General features: G+C 46.3%; 1 protein-coding gene across 6 annotated transcripts in view; it reads left to right on the forward strand.

The window, feature by feature from the left end:
• Positions 1 to 24,566, forward strand: part of LOC307116439 (acyl-coenzyme A synthetase ACSM1, mitochondrial-like) — a 62,896-nt gene that overhangs the window by 36,754 nt on the left and 1,576 nt on the right. For 5 of the 6 annotated variants that reach the window (XM_079800406.1, XM_079800405.1, XM_079800402.1 and 2 more), the window contains 8 exons: positions 149 to 308; positions 1,292 to 1,371; positions 4,427 to 4,550; positions 6,687 to 6,767; positions 7,274 to 7,375; positions 10,801 to 10,928; positions 11,915 to 12,014; positions 13,773 to 13,892. In XM_079800406.1, the coding sequence (XP_079656532.1) occupies positions 149 to 308; positions 1,292 to 1,371; positions 4,427 to 4,550; positions 6,687 to 6,767; positions 7,274 to 7,375; positions 10,801 to 10,928; positions 11,915 to 12,014; positions 13,773 to 13,892 (895 nt within the window). The remainder of the gene's footprint in view (positions 1 to 148; positions 309 to 1,291; positions 1,372 to 4,426; positions 4,551 to 6,686; positions 6,768 to 7,273; positions 7,376 to 10,800; positions 10,929 to 11,914; positions 12,015 to 13,772; positions 13,893 to 24,566) is intronic. The other variant, XM_079800407.1, reaches the window with a different exon arrangement.

The raw sequence follows: 24,566 nt of genomic DNA on the forward strand, positions 1-24,566 counted from the left end.
TCTGGGGTGGGAGTGAGTCTGGAGCCCCACACTAACCACATGAATTCAGAGTGAGAGGGGTGGCTCGCTGTCTCAGAACCAGATTCCCCAGCCCTTGGTCACATCCTCCTGTGGTTACAAATCTGAGGCCACTGTATTTTGGAGTCAGCAGGAAAGTACTGCAGCTGAAGACCTCTGATGTCCTCTGGTGCATGTCAGATCCAGGCTGGATTATGGCTGCAGTGGGGACCCTGTTTGAACCATGGACAGCAGGGTCTACAGTCTTCATCCATCATCTGCCCCAGTTTGACCCTAAGGTCATTGTAGAGGTAAGAGGACTAATGTGTCAGTGTCAACAAACTCCAGGAGAAACTCATGTTTCAGGCCCAAAAGCTGGCCCCTGTGGAGAATAGTGTATAGAACAAAGCAGCCCATTAGGGTGATATAACCTGGGCTCTGGGTGTCTCAAAATGTGAGGCGCTGAATCAGTCAGTGACCCACCCTGAATACACATTTTGAGAAATTAAAGCAACCAGCACAATCTCAGGTCTCCTGGCTCCTCCAGGGCCAGGTGGCCGGTGTGTGTGTGTGAACTGATTGAAGTGTTTAAAAACAGAGCCCTTGGAATATGTTGGTTCCAGTTCCTTTTCACACCTTTAACATTTGTTAGTGGTTACCTTACCTCTCTGAGCTCAGTCTCCTCACCTTTCAGATGGGACTTTTAATAATTTCAATCTCATAAGGTTGTTGGGAATATTGAGATGATAGAGGCAAAGTGTGTAAAGTGCTTAGCCCTCAGGCCTGCACCTGAAAACACTCAGGAACTGGCAGCAGTTGCTGTTATTGTTACTCGTACATCATGGTTATGATTGACGTTGCCTCCATAAACCCTTTCAAGTGACTTCCCTGCACCTGAACATGCTGTTTGTGTCTGCACTCACTGCACCCTGGCTTTCCTTCGCAGACCTGCCTCTCCACCTCTCAAGCCCAGGCCCCTCCCCTCACCACTGTGGGGCCTGTTCTTCTCCAGGCCCTCCCATTGGAGCCCCTCACTACTCATCTTTAATCCATTTTACCCTTTCTTCTATATTATCAGTCTCTCACTTTTCATCAGCTCTACTCCCTCAGTCCATAAACACATTCATGTTCAATATACAGATACTAAAAGAATTAACAAATGAATAAATGGGCTCTCTTAGAAGGGAGATCAGAAAAAAAATGGTAATAATTGCCAGTATTTTGTTATTGTTGTTGTTGGCCAGTATTTTTCATCTTAATATAAATATAAAATTTTTCTCTGTTCACCTTGTAGACACTCTTTAAATACCCCATCACCCAGTGCCTTACTGCACCCTCTGTATTTCGAATGATTCTGCAGGAGAATTTTAGCAGGTATGTAGAAGTGGCTTGTTGTAATCACAATCTTTGGGTAAGATTTTAAGGAGTCTGTTTTACTGGGGTCTTGGTGTCCGTGGGAAACAGGCTCTTCTACAGGGTTGGGAGGAAAGAATCCCAAGGATCCACGCACGGGAGATTGCGATGTGGCAATGTGGTTTATTTGTTACGTAACATCAATAGAGTTCTCCTCTGGGCTTCCCAAGGCCAATCTCTCGGCCCTGCCCTGGAATAAGTCCAATTTCGTCTTCAACAGGCCAAACGCAGAGGCCAATGCCCGGAGTTTCTGCTTCATGAGCCTTCGGGCCTGGAAGTCTCCCCCAGGCCCAGGTGGCTGTAGACCTGCATGGTCCTTTGCTCCTGGGCGGGAGGGACAGGAACAAATTGGGCCAGTGGGGTCCCAGGCAAGAGAGAGAGCCAGCATTACCCCCTGGGTCTCAACCAGGAGCTTTTTCAAAACAACCAGTTACCTTCCCAAGATTCCAGGGGCATGCATGGGTCCACCCCTAGTCAACGATCTTTTCCCAGGTTAGACTGACAGCCTCTGTGGTCCAACACCTTCCCCTGTGCCATTTTGACTTTACTGGGCAGTTCCTGATCTCCCCTATGTCCCCTCCCACACACAATCCTGGACCACAGGGGAGAGAGAGGTGTTAATTCCCTTGGGGGGGCTATGCTGCCATTTCTTGGGTGTGAAACTGGAGCTTCCTGGTGAAGCAAACAGGCCTCTGCTTCCCAGCTGACTGTGCTCAACATTGTCAGCCTCTCCCCTGGCTGTTTCTTTCAATAACCAGCCAAGGATGGTAATGGTCTGACTGTTTCAACTCTGGTTCTTTGAGGGCATTGAGAGCTAGTGTGTGTGTGTGTGTGTGTGTGTGTGTGTGTGTGTGTGTGTGTGTGTGAGAAATGTTGGTAGTTATAATTACCAGCCAGGCGAATTCGTTTATTAAGCAGGACTAAGATCCAAATGATACAGCGAACCTTGCATCATTGTGTTCTTTTTTCCTTTTTTAAACTTTTTTATTGTGAAATAACAAACACACAGAAAAATACATAAGACATAAATTTGTAGATTAAGAAAATTAAACCAGTATGTAACCACTCACTCAATTCACAATAAGAGAACATTGCCAGCCCCCAGTGATCTACTCAGACCTCTCCAACTCCCCGAGAGGAACTCACTATCTTGACTTTTATGGTGTTCACTCATTTGTGTGTTTTTTTTTCTTCTATTTTCGCCTTGTAGTTTTCCTCCTAAGGAAATATTCTGAAACCCATTAGTCTATTTTACTTGCTTGTGAACTTTGTAATCATATCATTCTGTAATGTCTGGCTTCTTTTTACTTAATCATATTTCTAAGATGTGCCCATGTTGCATCATATTGCTGTAGCTAAGTTTTGTTGCCGTATAATATCCCATTTTATAAAAGTCCACATTTTTACATCTGTTCTACCACTAATGGACATTTGGGTGGTGTAATTTGAGGGCTATCGATGACTAGCACTGTTATTGCACATTCACCCTGTGCACATAAACACTCACTATGTGGGGCCTTTCTAGGAGAAATTGCTGAGTCACACTGACACCGCATTCTACCCCCTATTTTCCAAAGTATCCAATCGCTATGTGCGCCCACTAGCAGGGAGGCAGGGTTCCCTTGTTCCACATCTGTGGCAACATTTTTTCTTGTCAGAGTCTTTAATTTTTACCAACCTGATGGATGTAGTGAATTTTGCTATAAGTTTATTTTTATATTTCCCTGTGTTTATAGATTAATTTTGAGCTAATATTGTCTTTGAACCTAAGGGCAGTTATATACATTTTAGAGACTTTAAAATGGAAATGGCTGCTTCAAAAATCAGACCAAATAACTTTTAGACACAGAGTTAAAATGTCAAGGAGTTGAACAACTACCTTATGAAGCTATCTCTGAAATACAACTTGCTTTTATTCACGAAACCTCCATCCCACCATGCCCTTGGAGTCTACCTCTACCTGAATTTCAAAGCTCATATGACAGCCACTTTTTGCAACATTCCTCAGATGATGAAATTGGTCCAAACCCAGTAAAAATCCAATCAGGGCATCACTAATGACTCCACTGGAGACTGCTAATTTTACCTACTTTGGGGAAAACTTCAGACAAATGAGGAAGACACCCCTAATGAAACCAGCCCCCTTGTCCACCACTCCTGACTCTGTGTACCAGGAGAGGTGACGGTTGGGGTGGGGTGGGTGGGAATGGGAGCCAGAGGTCTGCCACTACCCTCAGCTCCAAGAATTGGTTTGGCTCAGCCTGCTGATGATGCTCAGACCTCAGTCACTTATCCTCATTTCCATTAGGGAGTCCATTATGATTCTGTGATTGTTTTTGTATTGTTTCTGGGAATTTTCCTGGGGGAAATGGAGGAGAAATCATGTACAGCAAATGGCGTGCCTAGTACAGGATATACCTGCTGCAGGCTCACAGCAGATTATCTGTTCTCTCCAAAATTCCTTCTTAAAGGGCTGCTATCTGTGACCCCTGTCCTGTTTTCCAACACCCAGCCCAATCTTCCTTGATCACCAGAGCAATTCACTGACAATCCCTAACTTGCATTCTCCACTCGGAAACACAAAGCCCTTCAGTTCACATAACCCGTCTCCCCCAAGGCAGGAAGTGCAGTCCGATAACCCCCAGCGTGTCCCCGGAGTCCTAGCCTTCACCCCCTCACGGTTTATAAAACATCGCTCTTTCCACATAGAAGCTTCCCTCAGATGAGGTTTCAGTGTCCAAACTTAGTTGGATCCCTAACTGAACCCCTTAGTCTCATCACCACCACCCCTCCCCTCGCCTGAAGGATCCCTAAATGAGCCCCTTAGCCTCATCACCACCCCCCACCCCCACTGAAGAACAATTTATAAGGAGTGAACCCGGATGTGAATGACGTCCAACCGAAAGGCAAGTAAGAAAGTGAGGAAGCAGAAAGGTGGATGGGCTCCTCACCCCTGGGCCTGAGTAGGAGGTCCAGGGCCTGCTCTGAAGCTCTGTGGACACCTGTCTCCCCCAAGCCTCAGGTTCCCCACTCTGGAGCACTGCACTACCGGCGGGGAGGCCCTGCTGCCCGAGGAGCAAGAGAAGTGGAGAGAACAGACGGGCCTTGTGCTCCACCAGCTCTACGGGCAGTCGGAAACGGTAGGTGGACGGGCCCCGCAGGGCCGCCCAGCCCAGCAGAGGAGCTGAATCTGCCAGAGCGTGCGCACAGGCCCCACTGTGTGCATAGGCCCACTGTGTGCACAGCCAGCAGAGGGCGGCTCTGGAGTTCCAGGCAGATTGGCCCCAAATCAGGTTGCAGAGAGAGAGAATTCACACACAGTCTTCAACTTGTCAAGACCCCAGTGTGCTGACGGCTATTGGACAAAACCTTGCATGGGGGTCTTAGGACAGGGCTACGTCCCTGGGATCATGGGAGCCAGGAGGCGCGATGGCAATGGAGTCACCTCCTACCTCACCTCACGGAGGCCCCACCTGCGAGTGCTGCCCATGTCACCCTCCCTCCCTAGAGCAGCAGCCACAGGGCCAGGCAGGAGCTGGCCCCGAAGCTCATCTCTGGGTTGTATGGGGGCAGCACACACGTGTGATTGTGGACCACGAACAGGAACGGAGGAGGGAGCAGGGCCATCACACACACACACACACACACACACACACACACACACACACACACAGTGTGACCCCCAAGGGTGTCAGTGAGCACACAATGGGCAGGCCGAGCAGCCTGCTGTGCTGTCTGGACCGTCAAGGGCTTCAGTGGTGGGAGGAGGGGCTGCCTCTCTCTGGAAGCATCCTCAACCCCCTGATGCTGACACAGCCACTCGCCCGCCTCCCACCATCCCGTCAGCTCACAGAGTCACCCCTCTCAGGACCTGTAGGGCGGGCTCTCTTGGTCCTAATTCACATGTTTGTCTGACGGTGTGTTGTTTTTGAGAAAAATGTTTTATTTTGGTCAGTGAAGTGGTCTGCTTCCAGGCCTGAGAAGTGTGAGGGCTCTAGGCCTGACCTTGCTTGGCTCACAGCTCACTGTTGGACGAGGAGAAGCTCCCGCTACACCCGTAACCCCGCCCCTTGGCGTCCACTGCTTGAGCCACAGATACTCCTCCTGGCCGCACAGAGCCTCATTGCTCAAAGCTCTTGCAACCCGCTCACTCCCCTGTGGGCGTTGCCATGTCCTGAAGAGTGAGCAGCAGCTTGGAGAGGCAGACCTTCCTTTGCCAGGAGCTCCGGTCTCAGTTCCTCTCAGCATCGCCAATGGCAGCGTCAAGCCCATAGGCATACCGTGGAACCTGCCAGAAGCTCGACCTCCTTGTCTCCAAAATGGGAATAGAATGCCGACCCTGTGGGAGGTGGCGAGGGGAGTGGAAGGGAGTGTGCAAGCCCCGGCGATGCCCAGCCTGCACATCCCCCAGGGCCAGCCCGCTGTCCTCACTGATGTGGGGGGTCGTGTTCCAGGTGTCAGGGGTGCAGAGCCTAAGAGGCGTCTCTAAGCTCAGACACTTGTTATCTACGGAGGGAAACACCTGAAAAAGTCAGTATAAGGCCTGTTGGCGACAATAGAAATGCGGGGGAAATGCCACCAGAGGAGGATCGCCCAGGACTTCTCGTGGGGCCTGAGTCTGGGCTGGTTGCCCTAAGGAGCCAGGTGAGCTCACTGGTGCGGGCCTGTGCAGCTTCCCGCCCCACAGGCTCTGAGAGGGGGTGCCCTCCCGGCCCCTTTGACAGGTCAGACCCAGGGCATTAACTCATCTGTGTGACTGTGCAGGCTGAGCTTTAGGAGAGATGTGAGCTTCAGAGAACCAGGAAGGAGGCATAGTTCACCAGGAGGGCCAATGGGGTGGGAGAGGTGGCAGAGGCACAGCCCAAGTGATTCCAGCGCAGCCCCGAGGGCAGATGAGACAGGGTTCCTGTCAGGGTCAGTGCTGAGTAAGTGTTGGTCAAATGGACACATGCCTGGCATGCAGTGGGGACTCCCCACCCACCACACCCCACAGCCCCGAGCTCAGCCCTGTGCTCCTTTCCTGGCCTCCCCCACGGGACCCTGTGGCCCCGGCAGCCGGCACTGGCCCAGGACATGCCCCCTGTCGGGCGCAGTGAATGTCTGCTGAAGAGCTGGGTCAATGCCCTGAGCCCAGGACACAGGGCTTCCAGCTCCCCCACAGGCTCTATGAGCAGCGCCCCATGGCCCTGGGAGCAGGGGTGCCGTGAACCATTCTTGCTGCTCTGTGACCCACCTAGAGCCTTTGACAACTGGTCTTCTCTTCCTTTTGTGCACAGGGATTGACTTGCGGCATTGCCAAGGGGTCAAAGGTCAAGCCCGGTTCCATGGGGAAAGCCATCCCACCCTTCGACATGCAGGTTTGGTCCTAAAGGCGTGGCCAGGGAGCACTGAGGGCTCAGCTGGGATCAGCCCCATGTGACACCAGGCGGCAGAAGAGCCGCGCCCCCTGCCCGAGTTGTTCCTCCTCCTCTCCTAGGTCCCCTCTGGTGTCCTGGGAGGGTCAGTATTGTGGGCATCAGTGCAGCTCACCGTGCCCGCCGAGGCCGCGCACACAGCCGTGGCGCACAGGACCTGGAGGCGCGCCGGCAGCTCTGTCCACCCTCCGGGCTCTTAGCTTGTCCTGACCCTGTTTTCTAGCTTGAAGACACATGCGGTGTCCACACCAGGAAACAAACACGCCCATGACTTGCTGATTTCAAAGACTTGACGGCTTCATTCTGTTTTCTGACAGGGAACTCCCCATGGTCCCCACTGGTGTCACACGCATAAGCCAGGCAGAGCTTGTGTGTGTGTGTGTGTGTGGGGGGGGGGGGGCAGGAGGGCTGGGAGCCCTGCATGGGGCCTCACAGACCTCTTGCTCCAGATCATCGACGACAAGGGCAACATCCTGCCGCCCAACACTGAAGGGAACCTTGGCATCAGGATCAAGCCCACCAAGCCCATCGGCCTGTTCATGTTGTATGAGGTGAGGGCGCCCCGCCTGCTGCTCCCTGGCCCATGCACCCCTGTAGTGAAAACGGAGGGGACTCTATTGTGCATCTGAGACTCCTCCCATCTCCCGTTATGTGCTCCAGTTCAGTGAAGCCAGGTCTAGTTCACGCAAAGCTCACAGCCTTTCCTCTCCTGACCCATGTGGCACTGGTGCAGGAGAGAAGCCGGGCTTCGGAATCATTGGACTTGGGGCTGATGATTAAGAATGCAGGCTTCGGCTGGGTTCACATCCTACCTCCAGTTTACCAACGGGGTGTGCGCAAACCTGGTAACTGTCCTGAGCCTCCTGTGGCCTCCCCACCCCACTCCTCAGAGAAACCACCTGAGCCTCCTGTGGCCTCCCCACCCCACTCCTCAGAGGAACCACCTGAGCCTCCTGAGGCCTCCCCACCCCACTCCTCAGAGAAACCACCTGAGCCTCCTGTGGCCTCCCTACCCCACTCCTCAGAGAAACCACCTGAGCCTCCTGAGGCCTCCCAACCCCACTCCTCAGAGAAACCACCTGAGCCTCCTGAGGCCTCCCCACCCCACTCCTCAGAGAAACCACCTGAGCCTCCTGAGGCCTCCCCACCCCACTCGTCAGAGGAACCACCTGAGCCTCCTGAGGCCTCCCTAACCCACTCCTCAGAGAAACCACCTGAGCCTCCTGAGGCCTCCCCACCCCACTCCTCAGAGAAACCACCTGAGCCTCCTGTGGCCTCCCCACCCCACTCCTCAGAGAAACCACCTGAGCCTCCTGAGGCCCCCCTACCCCACTCCTCAGAGAAACCACCTGAGCCTCCTGTGGCCTCCCCACCCCACTCCTCAGAGAAACCACCTGAGCCTCCTGAGGCCCCCCTACCCCACTCCTCAGAGAAACCACCTGAGCCTCCTGAGGCCTCCCCACCCCACTCCTCAGAGAAACCACCTGAGCCTCCTGTGGCCTCCCCACCCCACTCCTCAGAGAAACCACCTGAGCCTCCTGAGGCCTCCCCACCCCACTCCTCAGAGAAACCACCTGCAGACCGTAGGGGTCATGTGTTTCCCCGTGTCACATACATGGCACAGCTACAGTTCAAACCCATGTCTTTCAGCCCCAGAGCCTAATGGGAAATCCAGGGATCACAGAAACCTGTGATGGGCTCTAAGGAAACCTGCTGAGACTCCCGACCAGATAAAGCCTAGCCCTCCCAGGGTAGTAGAGGCCGCTAAGAGGAAATTCTCAGCTTCCAAGATGGGCCATGGAAGGGTGGGCACACCTGAAATGGATCTCAGATTCCATCTCCTTTCTCCAAGAGAACAGCCATCAGAGGCTCTTTAGGTGTCACTGTTGTCATCACTCTGGCCACTAGGGGGCGCTGCTCCTCATGTGATACTATCTACCCACAGTAAAAACCGCTGGCTAACCCAGCTCTTGGTTTCACTGATTTTTTGTATTGTTTTTTTAGTGTCTATGTCATTTATTTCTGTTCTAATCTTTATTATTTCCTTCCTTCTCCTTCTCTGGCCTTTTCTTGTCCTCTTTCTAGTTCTTTAAGTTTAGTTTATTGTTAATTTTTCTTGTTTTTGAGGTAGGTCTGTCGTGCTATGAACTTCCCTCTCAGGACTGCTTTTGCTGTATCTCCGAGATTTTGCGTTGTTGTGTGTTCATATTCATTTGTTTCCAGGAAGGTTTTTAAATTTATTTCTTGAAGTCATTGGTAACCCATTCTTTGTTTAATAACATGCTACTTATCCTCCATGTGTTTGAATATTTTGGGTGTTTTTACTGTAGTTGATTTCTAATTTCATTCCACTGTGATATGAAGAGTAGCTTGATAGGATTTTGATCTTCTTGAACTTGTAGAGACTTGTTTTGTGTCCTAACATGTGGTCTATCTTTGTGAATGATCCATGTGCACTTGAGAAAAATGTACTATATTCTGCTGCTTTGGGGTGAAATGTTCTATAAGTGTCCATTAAATCAATCTGATCCAGTGTGTCCTTTAGAGTCACTGTATCTTTGTCATGTTTTGTCTGGAAGATGTATCCAGTGAAGTCAGCAGGATGTTAAAGTCCCCTGCTATGAATGTATTGTTGTCAATCTCTCCTCTAGCAGTTAAAGTCTAGCAGTTTTTAAAATATATTTAAGTGCTCCTATATTGGGTGTATGTATATTTACCAGGGTTCTAACCTCTTTTTGGATCCATCCCTTTTGCATTATGTACTGAAGTGATCTTTGTTGTCTTTTGTGATGGCCTTCACTTTGAAGTCTATTTTGTCGGATATGAGTATTGTTACTCCAGCTATTTTTTTTCTTTTCTATTTGCATGGAAAACTTTTTTCCATTCCTTCACTCTCATCGTGTGCATGTCTTTTGTTCTGAGCTGGGTCTCTTATAGACAGCATATAGTTGGCTCATGTTTTTGTATCCATTCAGCTATCCTATGCCTTTAGATGGGACCATGTATTTCATTTACATTTAGGGTTATTATTGATAGGTACTTATTTATTGCCATTTTAATTCTGTATGTGTAGGTTTCTCTCTCTGTTTCTCCTTCTCATTACAGAGTCCCTATAGCATTTCTTGTAATGCTGGCTTGGTGGTGATGTACTCCTTTGGCCTTTTTTTCTTGTCTGGGAAGCTCTTTATTTGACTGTCTATTTTGAATGATAGCCTTGCTGGATATAGTGATCTTGGTCTCAGATCCTTGCTTTCCATTACCTTGAGTACTCCATGCTATTTATTCCCTTCTGGCCTATAGAATTTCTGATGAGAAATCAGGTGTCAGCCTAATGGGAGCTCCTTTGTAGGTAACAGTTTGCTTTCCTCTTGTTGCCTTTAAGATTCTCTCTTAGTCTTTAATTTTTGGCATTTTCATGATGATGTGTCGGGGCATGGGCCTGTTTGGATTCTTCTTGCTTGGAGTTCTCTGTGCCTTCTGAACATGTGTGACTTTTTCCACCACCAGGTTAGAGAAGTTTTCTGCCATTATTTCGTCAAACATTGACCAGCTGGCTCCTGCACGCTCCCTACTGGGGATTGAGCCAGCAACCTGGGCATGTGCCCTGACCAGGAAGTGAACTGGCGTGGGATGACAACCAATTGAGTCACACTTGCCAGGGCCACAAGCTTTCTTTGAGGATAAGATGAGATAGTACTTGGGGAAGAAAATTTATTTAGCAAAAGTTTATTGTCACCTTCCATCTGTTCAGCCACTGTGTTATATTAATATCAATTGCCAGTGTATTTTGTACATTAATTGACCAGTAGCATGCATTGAGTGTTTGCATGTAAAGCAGATAACCTCAGAGAGGTTAAAAAAGTTGCACAGGTGCCTGGTGGAGTGAGAAGCAGGACTCAAACCCAGATCTGAGCCAGGTTGCAGCTCACGATCTCTAATCTCACTGCCTTCAACAAGAGTGCTGTTCTCTCTGCAGAATGACCCAGTGAAGACAGCCAAAGTGGAGTGTGGGGACTTTTACAACACTGGGGACAAAGCAACTATTGACGAAGAGGGCTACATCTGGTTCCTGGGGAGGGACGATGACATCATCAACGCCTCTGGGTAGGTGTGGCTGACCTGGGCCTGGCAGGCTCTAGCTTGCTGCACCATTCCTCAGTGCATTGGGGATGGGACCCGCAGCCTGTTCCTGAATGCAGCCATTTCTACAGGGACCTGGCCTGGGGTATCTGTGCATCTCCCCCAACATCAAAATAAAGTTCAAGAAGGCCTGGAATTGCAACCACAGGAGACATTGTGCAATTTAAAGGGGATATAGGATTGGGAAGGGAGACCTTGTTTGTGCCCCCATTTGTCCCCATTCGTTGGGGGAAATTATTCTCTGTGTTCCTCTAATGGGACACATGTCACAGAACAACAACAGCAATAGCAGCTAAGCTCATAGAGTACTTACTGTGTGAAAGTACACTCCTCCTTGCTTTGCTTCTCCCAGTAGATGCCATTATTGTGCTTGTTTTACAGAGGAGAACACTGAGTCACTGACCAGTGAACTAAGTTGTGAAAGTTTCCAAGATAGTGCAGGGAGAGGCCCAGATTTGAACCGAGGTAGTGTGGCTCCCGATCTGCTGTCCCTACCGCTTAGGTGATGTGGGGAGAAAAAGTGACACAAGTAACAACTTCCCTTGGATGCATCAGGGAAATTGTTTGTTTTACTTTTTAAATTTCTACATGAGATGCTGATGTAGTGAGACAGAATTTCTCTAAATCTTTAAGAAAAATTTGAGGCTCCCAAGAGTACAGTAAGAGTCCTGCTGGGCAGTTCCTGTGCCACGCCCACAGCCCTGGAGGACAGCCTCCCACCCCACAGCCCACCAGAGGCAGTGAGGGGAGGCCCTGGGAGCATCTGAGCTTGCAATGCCCAGGTCTTCACATCCTGGTCCACACAGAGCCTTTTCACAGTCCTCTGGCTCCCGTGAAGGTTGCCCTCTGTGCCTAGGGAAGTGTGACTCCCAAACATGAGATGGGAGGGCCTGGGTCACTCCAGCCCTGGCATCTGCTCAGGAGCAGAGCAGGAACCATTGGTCCCGCAGGTACCGCATTGGGCCGGCAGAGGTGGAGAACGCCCTGGCGGAGCATCCTGCGGTGGCTGAGTCAGCTGTGGTGAGCAGCCCGGACCCGATCCGAGGGCAGGTGAGTAGAAGGACAGGAGGTCATGGGGTCTGCGTGTGGGCACTGGAAGGCTGCCGCAGGGGAATCTTCCAGAGCAGTTGGTATGCATGCCACACTCATACTATGTGGGCAGCAGGAGGCACTGTGGCACCATCTGTGACAATCCTGACTAGATACTGGGTGGGTTGACTCATTTAACCCTCACAACAACCTAATGAGTTAGAGACTCTTACTTATTATACCCTTTTAATAGACAGACAGCATAAAGAAGTTAAATAACCTGCCCAGATTACACTGTGGTGGAGCCAAGATGGAAATCTGAGCACTCTGTTTCCATTGCATTCACTGGATTTATTGAGCACCTACTATGTACAAGGCCCGTGCAATTCAATGGGGACATAAATCCTATATAATAAAAGGCCAATGTGCAAATCAACCTAATGGCGGAACAATCAGTTGTGATGATGCGCACTGAGCACCAGAGGGCAGATGCTCAATGTTGGAGCTTCCCCCTGGTGGTCAGTCCTGAGGTGAGTGCAGTGGCAGTGGCAGGAATCTCTCCTGCCTCTGTGGAGAGCGGGCCTAAGCTGGCAGTTGGATATCCCCCAAGGGCTCTGGAACTGCCAGAGGGCACAGGCCAGGCTAAGGGACCGCCCCTCAAGTGCACGAATTTTGTGTTTTGGGCCTCTTGTAACAATATAAAAGCAATAAGTTCAGCCCAGCCAATCTGATTCATTGGTTGAATGTGGACCCAGGAATGAGGTTTGATTCCCAGTCAGGGTGCATGCCAGGTTGTGGGCTAGATCTCCAGTAGGGGGTCTGCAGGAGGCAGCAGAGTGATGATTCTGTCTCATCATTGATGTTTATATCTCTCCCCCACCTTTCCTCTCTGAAATCAATAAAAACTTATTTTTAAAAATAGAATCAACAACTACTTAAAATATAAAAACAATAAGTCCAGTAAGTTACCAACAATTATGAAATGCCCACAGGTTCCAGGCACAGAACTGTACATACATTAATGGTAAAAATGGTGATGAAAATAATGATGCTGAGTGTGAGTGTCCCCCCCACGTCCCGCATGGTTCAGATTTCAGGTTCAGGGTTCGGGCTGTGGAGGAGGCCGCACGCAAATGAAAGAGACTAGAAAATATTAATTTGGAAATATTGGGGGCCAGGCGGGAGCCCAGCTTAAGAGGAAGAACTCCCCTTTGCTCCAGCCTTGCCATCCCTTTTATTCAGGTTTTGGGATCCACCCATAGCCCTTAGGCCCGCAATTCCAATGATAGCCCATCAGTAAGGATTTACATAAGACTAAAAGGTGGAAGTTGCTTCAGCTCTCTTTGTCTCAACTAGACAGTGGGTGCTTGGCTCTGACCTTTCAGAGCTTCAATGTTGACCAGCCTTCCAGGTTCCTTGTCCATGCCTCTCTGCTAGTGAAGACAATGGGTGGCTTACAACAGCTGAGGATAATAACAAACTTAAACTAGGTGCATGTTTTGTGTGTACTAGCTCATGTAATCTGAACATAAGGCCACCATGTTCAGTTCCATGGGATGAACCTGCACTCTGCGCATGTCACGGAGAAGAAATTTGAGGTTAAGTGATTTTGCAAGGGAAAGAGTAGAAATTTAAGTATTTGGATTTGAACCTGGTCTTGTCCGTTTCCAAAAGCTCGGTGTCAGCTTGGTTTGCCATTCATTGCATAAACACTTACTTTTTAAACCAGGCAACTGGGTGGCACTGACCCTGAGTCCCCGCTCTGGTTCTGTGTTGCAGGTGGTGAAGGCCTTCATTGTCTTGACCCCACAGTTTTTGTCCCATGACCCGGACCAGCTCACCCAGGAGCTGCAGGAGCACGTGAAGTCAGTGACCGCCCCATACAAGTACCCGAGGAAGGTGAGTGGGGCCCATGCTCATGCCCTTCTGAGCTCCGCTGCCCCAAGTCTGGTCGGGTGGCCGGGAGATGCTGGAACCGAACATAGAACGAGCATTTTCTCTGCAGAAGAAGCAATTGGGCTTAGGGGTGGATGCAGCCAACTGAATGGGATGGAACCTCTGTTCTGGGTGGGAATCCCCTAAATGTGCTGCACATTACCCTGAGGGCAAAAAAATTAGACCAGTGCCCAAAGCTATCCAAGGAGGGTATTTCACATCTACAAAATTTGAAAAAGACATTCAAGTCAGCCACTCTCTAACTATTCTTAAGCGTGATTCATACTAAGAAATACATTCAATATTGCCCCTCAATACTTATGTACACAAGAAACAAATGTTAACAAAATTATATATATCCTTAAAATACATAGTTCATTCTTTTTTTAGATACAAAATAATTAGCCCTTTTTATGCAATAAACATTAATATTTCAAGAAAAACTATTTTAAATATAATGTTACATGTAATAAACAATATTTCAAGGAAAACAATCCTACCTAAAAAAATAGTAATATGCAAATTGACCACACCTTCGCTATGCCCAAACCACGCCCACCAGCCAATCAAGATGAGTATGCAAATTAACCCAACCAAGATGGCGGTTAATTTGCATACATAGGCGCCCTGAGCGGACCCTCTGCGATGGATCGCAGGGAGCTGGATGTCTGCTCTGGCACCAGGCCGAAAGCCTCTGCTGGAGGCTTTTAGCAGACCCCCTGCAATCGATCGCAGGGAGCTGGGGGTTGCTTCAGCCTGGTGCAGGAGTGGACCCACTGCGATCGATCGCAGGGAGCTGGGTGTCTGCTCTGGCACCAGGCTGAAAGCCTCTGGCGGAGGCTTTTGGCCTGGTGCTGGAGCAGACCCCCTGCAATCAATCGCAGGGAGCTGGGGGTTGCTTTGGCCTGGTGCAAGAGTGGATCCCCTGCTATCGATCATCTGGGCAGGGAGCTGGGGGTTTGCTTTTGGCCTGTGCAGGAGCGGACCCCCTGTGATTGATTGCAAGGAGCTGGGGGTCTGCTCCTGCCCAAGAGGCTTTCGGTCTGGGTAGGCCTGGGCAGGGACTGAGCTGGTGATCAGAGGGAGCTGGAGGGGCCTGCCCAGGCCTAAAGCTTCAGCAAGAGACTTTAGTCCTGGGCAGGGCCCAGCCCTCGATTGGTGTGAACTATAGAGGAAACAACTTTTCTGACTGTGCATTGGCTAAGCTTCCTGTATGCTACTGGTAATATTCTTAGTAACATGGGTAATAAGAATCCAAAAAGGTGATCTAGGGTTTTTCCACCACACTTCTGGAGAAAAAAATGAAGGCCCGCTGCTGGAGGGCTAAGAAATGTCATATCCTGCCCTAGCCGGTTTGACTCAGTGGATAATGCCTCGGCCTGCAGACAGCAGGGTCTGGGTTCAATTCTGATCAAGGGTATGTACCTAGGTTGTAGGCTCCTCCCTGGCCGGGGCCCAGATCAGGGCTCATGCAGGAGGCAACCAATCAAAGTGTTTCTCTCACTTTGATGTTTCTCTCTGTCTTTCCCTTTCTCTTCCACATTCTCTAAAAGTCAATGGAAACATATCCTCAGGTGAGGATAAAAAAATAAAGAAATGCATAGCCTATGAAAGATACATCTTGAAAATGCCTGAAGAAAGTTGTCATTTTTTCTTGGTGAAGGGACTGGAGTCCGTGTTGATGAAAACACTTTGGTGGCTGTGGTGACTGGCAGTGGCTGCAACAGTGGGGTGATGGGGCTGGTGCCTTCCCCTGATCAGCCTGGTTGCCTCCCACAAGGGAGGCCAGACTGCAGCTTAGGCCCGCTCCCCTTGGGGCACGGGCCTAAGCCGTCAGTAGGACATCCCCTGAGGGCTCCCAGTATGTGAGAGGGGGCAGGTTGGGCTGAGGAACCCCCGACCCCCAGTGCATGAATTTCATACACCGGTTCCCTAGTTTTAAATATAATATATTACATGCAATAAACATTAATATTTCAAGATAAAAATGATTTAAAATATAATAATACTAGAGGCCCGTTGCACGAAGAGATTCATGCAATAGGCCTTCCATCCCTTGGCTTCCAGCACCAGTTTTCCTCTGGCACTGGGACCCAGGCTTGCACTCCAGCTGGAGTCTGCGGCCTTTGCTGCAGATTCTGGCCAGAATCTGCCTTCTTCATCTTTGCTACATGCTCCAGCCAGAGTCTGCTGCCTTCGTCTTCACTGCAGACTCCAGCTGGAGTGCAAGCCTGGGTCCCAGTGCCATCTTAGCTGCAGATTCAGGCTGGAGTCTGTAGTCTAAGTCTTCACTGTGGCCAGAGTGTTGCTCCTGTAGATCCCTTCGCCCTCCGCCCTCCCTCTCATAACAGGCATCCTGCCCCACCAGGCCAGTCCGCACCTGGAGCAGCTGGGCAGCCGCCTTCTTTCTCCTTCTAATTTGCATATTCCCTCCTGATTGGCTGGTGGGAATAGCGAAGTGATGGTTAATTTGCATGTTTCTCTTTTATTAGTGTAGATTACCAAAACTGTACTAATATAGTATAATATCACAAAGCTTGTAGGAAATATTAAAAATCTGCAAATAAAAGGATTACTACTATTATATTCTAAAAATTATTTTCCTCTAGCTCTATTTTTGTTCATCAGTTTATGTTGTACATTATATTCCACAAATGAGTGAGTTCATGTGATATTTATCTTTCTCTGACTGGCTTATTTCCCTTAGCATAATACTCTCCAGGTCCATCCATGCTGTGGCAAATGATAAAAGTTCCTTATTTTTTATAGCAGGGTAGTATTCCATTGTGTAGATGTACCACCATTTTTTAATCCACTCACCTGCTGATGGGCACTTAGGCTGTTTCCAAATTTTAGCTATTGTAAATTGTGCTGCTATGAACATAGGGGTGCATACATCCTTTCTGACTGGTGTTTCTGATTTCTTGGGATATATTTCTAGATGTGGGATTACTGGGTCAAATGGGAGTTCCATTTTTAATTTTTTGAGGAAACTCCATACTGTTCTCAACAGTGGCTACACCAGTCTGCATTCCCATCAGCAGTGCACCAGGATTCCTTTTACTCCTGATCCTCGCCAGCACTTGTCATTTGTTGATTTGTTGATGATAGCCATTCTGACAGGTGTGAGATGGTACCACATTGTCGTTTTGATTTGCATCTCTCGGATGATTAGTGACTTTGAGCATGTTTTCGTGTGTCTCTTGGCCTTCTGTATGTGCTCTTTTGAAATTGTCTATTTAGGTCCTTTGCCCACTTTTTGATTGGATTGTTTATCTTCCTTTTGTTAAGTTGTATGAGTTCCCTGTAAATGTTGGAGATTAAACCCTTACCTGAGAAAGCATTGGCAAATGTGTTTTCCCATGCAGTGGGCTCTCTTGTTGTTTTGTTGATGGTTTCTTTTGCTGTGCAAAGCTTTTTATTTTGATATAGTTTCATTTGTTTATTTTCTCCTCAGTTTCCATTGCCCTAGGAGCTGTATTGGTAAAGATATTGCTACAGCATAGGTCTGATATTTTGTTTCCTATGGATTCTCTAAGATTTTTATGGTTTGCCTTCTTACATTTAAGTCCGTTATCCATTTTGAGTTTATTTTGTGTATGGTGTAAGTTGGTGGTTTAGTTTCATTTTTTGGATGAATGGTTCCCATTATCCCAACACCATTTATTGAAGAGACTGTCTTGACTCCATTCTATGCTCTTCTTTCCATTGTCATTATAGCTTGGGTTGATTTCTGGGTTCTTTGTTCAGTTCCATTGTACTATATGTCTGTTCTTGTGCCAGTACCAGGCAGTTTTGAGAACAGTGGCTTTGTAATATAGCTTGATATTTGGTATTGTGATCCCTCCAACTTTGTTCTTCTTCCTCAGGATTGCTGAGGCTTTCAGGGTCTTTTATTTTTTATCCCATATGAATTTTTGGAGAATTTGTTCAAGACCTGTTAAATATTCCATTAGTATCTTAATGGGGATTGCATGGAATCTATAGATTGCTTTGGGTAGTATGGACTTTTAAAAATATATATATTTTATTTATTTTTTACAGAGAGGAAGGGAGAGGGATATAGAGTTAGAAACAGTGATGAGAAAGAAACATTGATCAGCTGCACACTCCCTATTGGGGATGTGCCCACAACCAAGGTACATGCCCTTGACCGGAATCGAACCTGGGACCCTTCAGTCCGTAGGCCGACGCTCTATTCTCTGAGCCAAACCAGTTAGGGCAATGGATAATTTAATGATGTTGATTCTATCAATCCATGAACATGGTATATTTTCCCACTTGTTTATGTCTTCCTCTAGGTCTTTTTTCAATGTTCTGTAGTTTTCTGAGTACAGGTCTTTTACCTTGTTTGTTAATTTTATTCCTAGGTATCTAATTTTTTTTTATTGCAATGGTAAATGGGATTGTTTTTTAGTTTCTCTTTCTGTGAGTTCATTATCCTATATAATAAAAGGCTAATATGCAAATTGACCGAATGGCAGAACAACCAGTTACTATGATGTGCACTGATCACCAGGGGACAGACCTTCAATGCAGGAGCACTGCTCAGCCTGAAGCCGGGCTCATGGCTGGCAAGTGCAGCGGCCTCTTACACCTCCGCAGTAGTTCTAAGGATGTCTGACTGCCAGCCTAGGCCTGTTCCCCATGGTGAGCGGGGCCTAACCCATCAGTCGGACATCCCCCAAGGCTTCATGGACTGCAAGAGGGCGCAGGCCAAGCTGAGGTACACCCTCAAGTGCACGAATTTTGTGCTCAGGCCTCTTGTTGGTGTTTAAAAAAGCCATAGATTTCTGGGCGTTAACTTTGTATCCTGCTACATTGCCAAATTCATTTATTAAGTCAAGTAGTTTTTTGATGATGTCTTTAGGTTTTTCTCTGTACAATATCATATCATCTGCAAATAATGACAGTTTTACTTCTTTTCCAATTTGGATACTATTTATTTCTTCTTCTTGTCAGTTCACTATGGCTAGCACTTCCAGTACTATGTCAAACAGGAGTGGTGCAAGTGGGCATCCCTGTGTTGTTCCTGTTCTTAGGGGAAATGGTTTTAATTTTTCCCATTGAGTATGATGTTTGTTATTTGTTTGTCATATATGCCTTTATCATGTTGAGATATGCTCCCTCTATTCCCACTTTGCTGAGAGTTTTTATAAAAAAATGGGTGTTGGATTTTGTCGAATGCTTTTTCTGCATCTATTGATACGATCATGTAATATTTGTCTTTCAATTTGTTTATATAATGTATCACATTTATTGATTTGCCAATATTATACCAGTCTTGCAACCCTGGAATAAATCCCACTTGATCCTGGTTTATGATCTTTTAAATATATTGCTGGATGTGATTTGCTAATATTTTGTTGAGGATTTTAGCATCCATGTTTATCAGGAAAGTTGGCCTGTAATTCTCTTTCTTTTAGTGTCTTTATCTGGTTTTGGAATTAGGATAATGTGGGCCTCATAAAAAGAGTTTGGAAGTGTTCCTCCTTCTTGGATTTTCTGAAATAGTTTGAGTAGTATAGGTGTTAGTTGTTCTTTGAATGTTTTGTAAAACTCCTCTGCAAAGCCATCTGGACGCGGGCATTTTTTTGTTGGGAGTATTTTTAAAAATATATATTTTATTGATTTTTTTACAGAGAGGAAGAGAGAGGGATAGAGAGTTAGAAACATCGATCAGCTGCCTCTTGCACACCCCCTACTGGGGATGTGCCCGCAACCAAGGTACATGCCCTTGATCGGAATCGAACCCGGGACCCCTGAGTCCGCAGGCCGACACTCTATCCACTGAGCCAAACCGGTTTCAGCTGTTGGGAATATTTTTATTACTGCTTCAATTTCATCAGTTGTTATTGGCCTATTTGCGTATTTTGAATCTTCCTGATTTAGCTTTGGGAGATTGTATTTTTCTAGGAATTTGTCTATTTCATCCACATTGTCCAGTTTGTTGGCATATAGTTGTTCATGGTATTTCTTTACAATCCTTTGTATTTCTGTGGTGTCAGTGGTTACTTCTCCACTTTCCTTTCTGATTTTATTTATTTAGGTCCTCTCTCCTTGTTTCTTGATGACTCTGGCTAATGGTTTATCAATGTTGTTTATCCTTTCAAAGAACCAGCTCTAGGTTTCAATGATTTTTTGTATTTTTTTTTTTTTAGTCTCTATGTTATTTATTTTTGCTCTAATCTTTATTATTTCCTTCCTCCTACTTATTCTGGGCTTTTCTTGCTGTTCTCTTTCTAGTTCTTTAAGTTGAAGGTTTAAGTAGTTTATTGCTGATTTTTCCTGTTTTTTGGAGGTATTCCTGTAGTGTTATGAACTTCCCTCTCAGGACTGTTTTTGCTGTCCCAGAGATTTGTGGTTGTTTGTGTTCATTTTCATTTGTTTCCAGGAAGTTGCTGATTTCTTTCTTGATCTCATTGGTAACCCATTCTTTGTTTAATAACATGGTATTTAGCCTCCATGTGTTTCAATGTTTTGGGGTGTTTTTATTGTAGTTGATTTCTAATTTCATTATACTGTGATATGAGAAGATGCTTGATAGGATTTCAATCTCGTTGAACTTGTAGAAGTTTGTTTTGTGTCCCAGCCTGTGGCCTATCTTTGTGAATGATCCCTGTGCACTTGAGAAAAAATGTACTATATTCTGCTGCTTTGGGGTGAAATGTTCTATAAATGTCAAATCCATCTGATCCAGTTTATTCTTTAGAATCTCTGTTACTTGTTAAGTTTTTGTCTGGAAGATCTATCCAGTTAAGCAGAGGGGTGTTAAACTCCACTGCTATGACTATATTGTTGTCAATCTCTCTGTTAAAGTCCTCTGGAATTATTTATAGAAGTAGATGTAGATGTAGATGTAGATGTAGATGTAGATATAGATGTACATATTTAGGTTCTCCTATATTGGGTGCATTGATGTTTACCAGCATTTTAATCTCTTGTTGGATCCATCTTTTTAGTATTATGTAGTGATCTTTGCTGACTCTTGTGATGGCCTTCATTTTGAAGTCTACTTTTGTCAGATATGAATATTGCTCCTCCAGCTTTTTATTCTTTTCCAGTTGCATGGAAAATTTTTTTCCCCATCTCTTCACTCTCATCCTGTATGTGTCTTTTGTTTTGAGAAGGGTCTTTTGTAGACAGTATATAGTAGGGTCATGTTTTTGTATCCATTCAGCTACCCTATGCCTTTTTAAAAATAAATATATATTGATTGATTTCATAGAGGAAGGGAGAGGGAGAGATAGAAACATCAATGATGAGAGAGAATCATTGATTGGCTGCTTCCTGCACGCTCCCTACTGGGATTGACCTACAACCCAGGCATGTGCTCTGACTGGGAATCGAACCATGACCTCCTGGTTCATTGGTGAATGCTCAACCACTAAGTCATGCCAGCCAGGCCCCTACGCCTTTTGATTGAAGCATTTTAATGCATTTTCATTTAGGATTATTATTGATAAGTACTTATTTATTGCCATATTAATTCTGTATGGCTGGGTATCTCTCTCTCTTTCTTCTTCTCATTACAGCAATCCCTTTAGGATTTTTTGTAATGCTGGTTGGGTCATGATGTAGCCTTTAGCCTTTTTTTTGTTTTGTTTTGTCTGGGAATCTCTGTATTTGACCATGTATTTTGAATGATAGCCTTGCTGGATATAGTAATCTTGGTCTCAGATCCTTGCTTTCCATTACCTTGAGTACTTCATGCCATTCCCATCTGGCCTGTGGAGTTTCTGATGAGAAATCAGGTGTCAGCCTTATGGGAACTCCTTTGTAGGTACCAGTTTTCTTTTCTCTTGCTGCCTTTAAGATTCTCTCTTGGTCTTTAATTTTTGGCATTTTAATGATGATGTCTGGCTGTGGGCCTGTTTGGGTTCTTCTTGTTTGGGGTTCTCTGTGCTTCCTGAAATTGTGTGACTTTTTCCTTTACCAGGTTAGGGAAGTTTTCTGCCATTATTTTTTGAAACACGTTTTCTATGCCTTTCTCCCTTTCTGCCTCTTCTGGCACACCTGCTATTCTAATATTGTTATCTTTCAAGTTCTCCCACATCTCCCTTAAGCTGTCCTCCTGTTTTTTAATGGTTTTTCCTTTTGGTTCTGTGATTGAGTGATATTTTTAACTCTGTCTTCTAATTCACTGATTTGATCCTCAGCTTCCCTTAATCTTCTGTGTATTCCTTCCAAGGTGTTCTTTATTTGTGTTATGTCATTCTTTATCTCAGACTGTTCTTTTTTCATAGTTACTATATATTTTTTCATGCTGTTGAGCATTTTTACCATAATTACTCTGAACCCTGATTCAGATAAATTTCTTATCTCTGCTTCATTTATGTCTTCTGGAGAATTCTCTAATTTTTTTATTTGGGGGTTCTTTCTTTGTCTCCTCATTTTGACGGTCTGTTTGGATTTGTTATTATGTATTAGGTTGATTGTCTACACCTCTCAATCTCTAGTGAAGGACAGTGTTAAAGTCTGTTTCAGACTAATTAGATCAGCCTCCAGACTGATAGGATTCCAACTTGAATTGTCCCCAGGCAATTGTTGGCAGGTGTGGCAAGAGTTTTTTCACCTGGTGAAGTAGTTGCTTCTGCCTGGAGGCTAATTGGTACTTTTAATCTCTAAAGTGGCCTCAGGACAAGGTTTTTTCCAATAGGGTGTATCAACTGTCTCTCCCCAGGCAAGTCAAATGTCTCTGTGGGGAAGATGTTCCCTAGAGGGAATGACTCAGACCAGGAAACTTGGGGTGTCTGCCTTCTGAGCTCTGTCCCCTGAGTTGCCAGTCCTGGGTTCTGCTCTCACAGTTCCAGTGTACTTCACCCTCCCTCTGCCAGAGCACAAGGTGGGTGGCTCCACAGGGAATATAGTGTGTTTGCCCTTTAAGAGCGTGCCTTAATTTTCAGCTCTTACTCCCTGGTAGATAGCAGCCCACTGCTTTTCACAGCCAGTTGTTATGTGGGTACCCTCCTCAGTTTAGGTTCTCTCCGCTGGGGAGCTCAGCTTGGGGTTAGACCCCAGAGTTCTCAGTGCCCCCCCCCCCCCCCCCCCCCACAGCTGAGATATCTCTCCGTGACTTCAGTTGCTGTCCTTGGGCGTCCAGCCAGCCCTTTCCCACCTCTGCCCCTCCTACAAGTCTCTATGCAGTCTCGACTTTTGGATGTTGATTATTCAGGAACTTTTTCTGTATTTTAGTTGTAATACCAGTTTGTTCCTGGGAGCATATCTGTGCAGGATCCACTTCCTATGCCACCTTTTCTTTATTATTGTTATTATTATTATTTTAATGTATATTTCTTTATTGATTTCAGAGAGGAAGGGAGAAGGAGAGAAAGATAGAAACATCAATGATGAGAGAGAATCATTGATCGGCTGCCTCCTGCACACCCCCACTGGGGACTGAGCCCACAACCCAGGCATGTGTCCCTGGCCGGAATCAAACCTGGGACCCTTCAGTCCGCAGGCTGACACCCCATCCACTAAGCCAAGCCAGCTAGGGCCTCTGCTGCCATTTTATATCTCATCTGTGGCAGTTCATTTTTATTCTTTTTATTCTACTGCATTTGTTTTCTGTTTTGTCAATTTCTGTTTTCTGCATTTGTTTTAGTTATTGTCAATCCTCACTTCAGGATATTTTTTTCCATTGATTTTTAAGGAGAGTGGAAGGAAGGGAGGGACGGAGAGAGGGAAAGAGAGAGAGAGAGAAACATTGATGTAGAGAGAAATATCAATTGGCTGCCTCATGAACACACCCCAACTGGGGCCTGGGATGGAAACTGCAATCCAGGTACGTGCCCTTGATCTGGAATCACACCCACGACAGTTTGCTTTGTGGGCTGATGCTCCAGTCACTGAGAAAGACTGGCCAGAGCTGCATTTGTCCATTAGAGAAATTACAAAATTATTTGTAAAATGTAATATTATCTTGTAATTTTTAGTGATATAGATTTTTATTTTTAATATAGAGGTACCACAATATATTATTAAGATAAAAAGCAGGCTATGAGAGAATATACATAATATTATTGTATTTGTTTACAAACAAAGTTTGAAAGGACACGAATGCCAACAAGTTAACATTTCCTACATTGTCTGAATGTTTATAGTCAGTGCATGTTGTAAAGCTGTGTAGCTAACAGTTACTGAATATTTACGTCACGTGCCATGCCCCGGATTAAATGCTTCACGTGCATTCTTATTTCACTTAATCCTCTCCGCAGCCTGAGATGGTCTAACCATGTATTTTACGGAGTTGAAATTGAGGCTCAGAGAATAGAGTTAATATACAGGCAGAGCTAGACCTCAACCCACGTGCTTTAATGTTAGTCTCTGCTGCCTCCTGGAGAGTAGACTAGGGGATGCCTACCAGTTAGGACAGCCTAGATCACTGGTTCCCAACCATTTTGGGGCCATGCCCCATCTAGGCATCTCTAAAATCCTGAGGCCCCCCTTGTGACATATGCTTTCAAAAAGTGAACTCCTATTCATGTGGAGGAAGCCTAAAAGGCCATTAACTTGGTCTAAACAAGCTTCCAAAGAACATGGCATCCATGCAAGAGAAAAAAGAATGAAAGAACATTTGAAGTACCGAAGAAGAAATCACTAAGAAATTGTTAAAAAATAATGATATGGCCGAAA

Source organism: Cnephaeus nilssonii, assembly GCF_951640355.1.
Source record: "Cnephaeus nilssonii genome assembly, chromosome: 2".
Lineage (NCBI taxonomy): Eukaryota > Metazoa > Chordata > Mammalia > Chiroptera > Vespertilionidae > Cnephaeus > Cnephaeus nilssonii.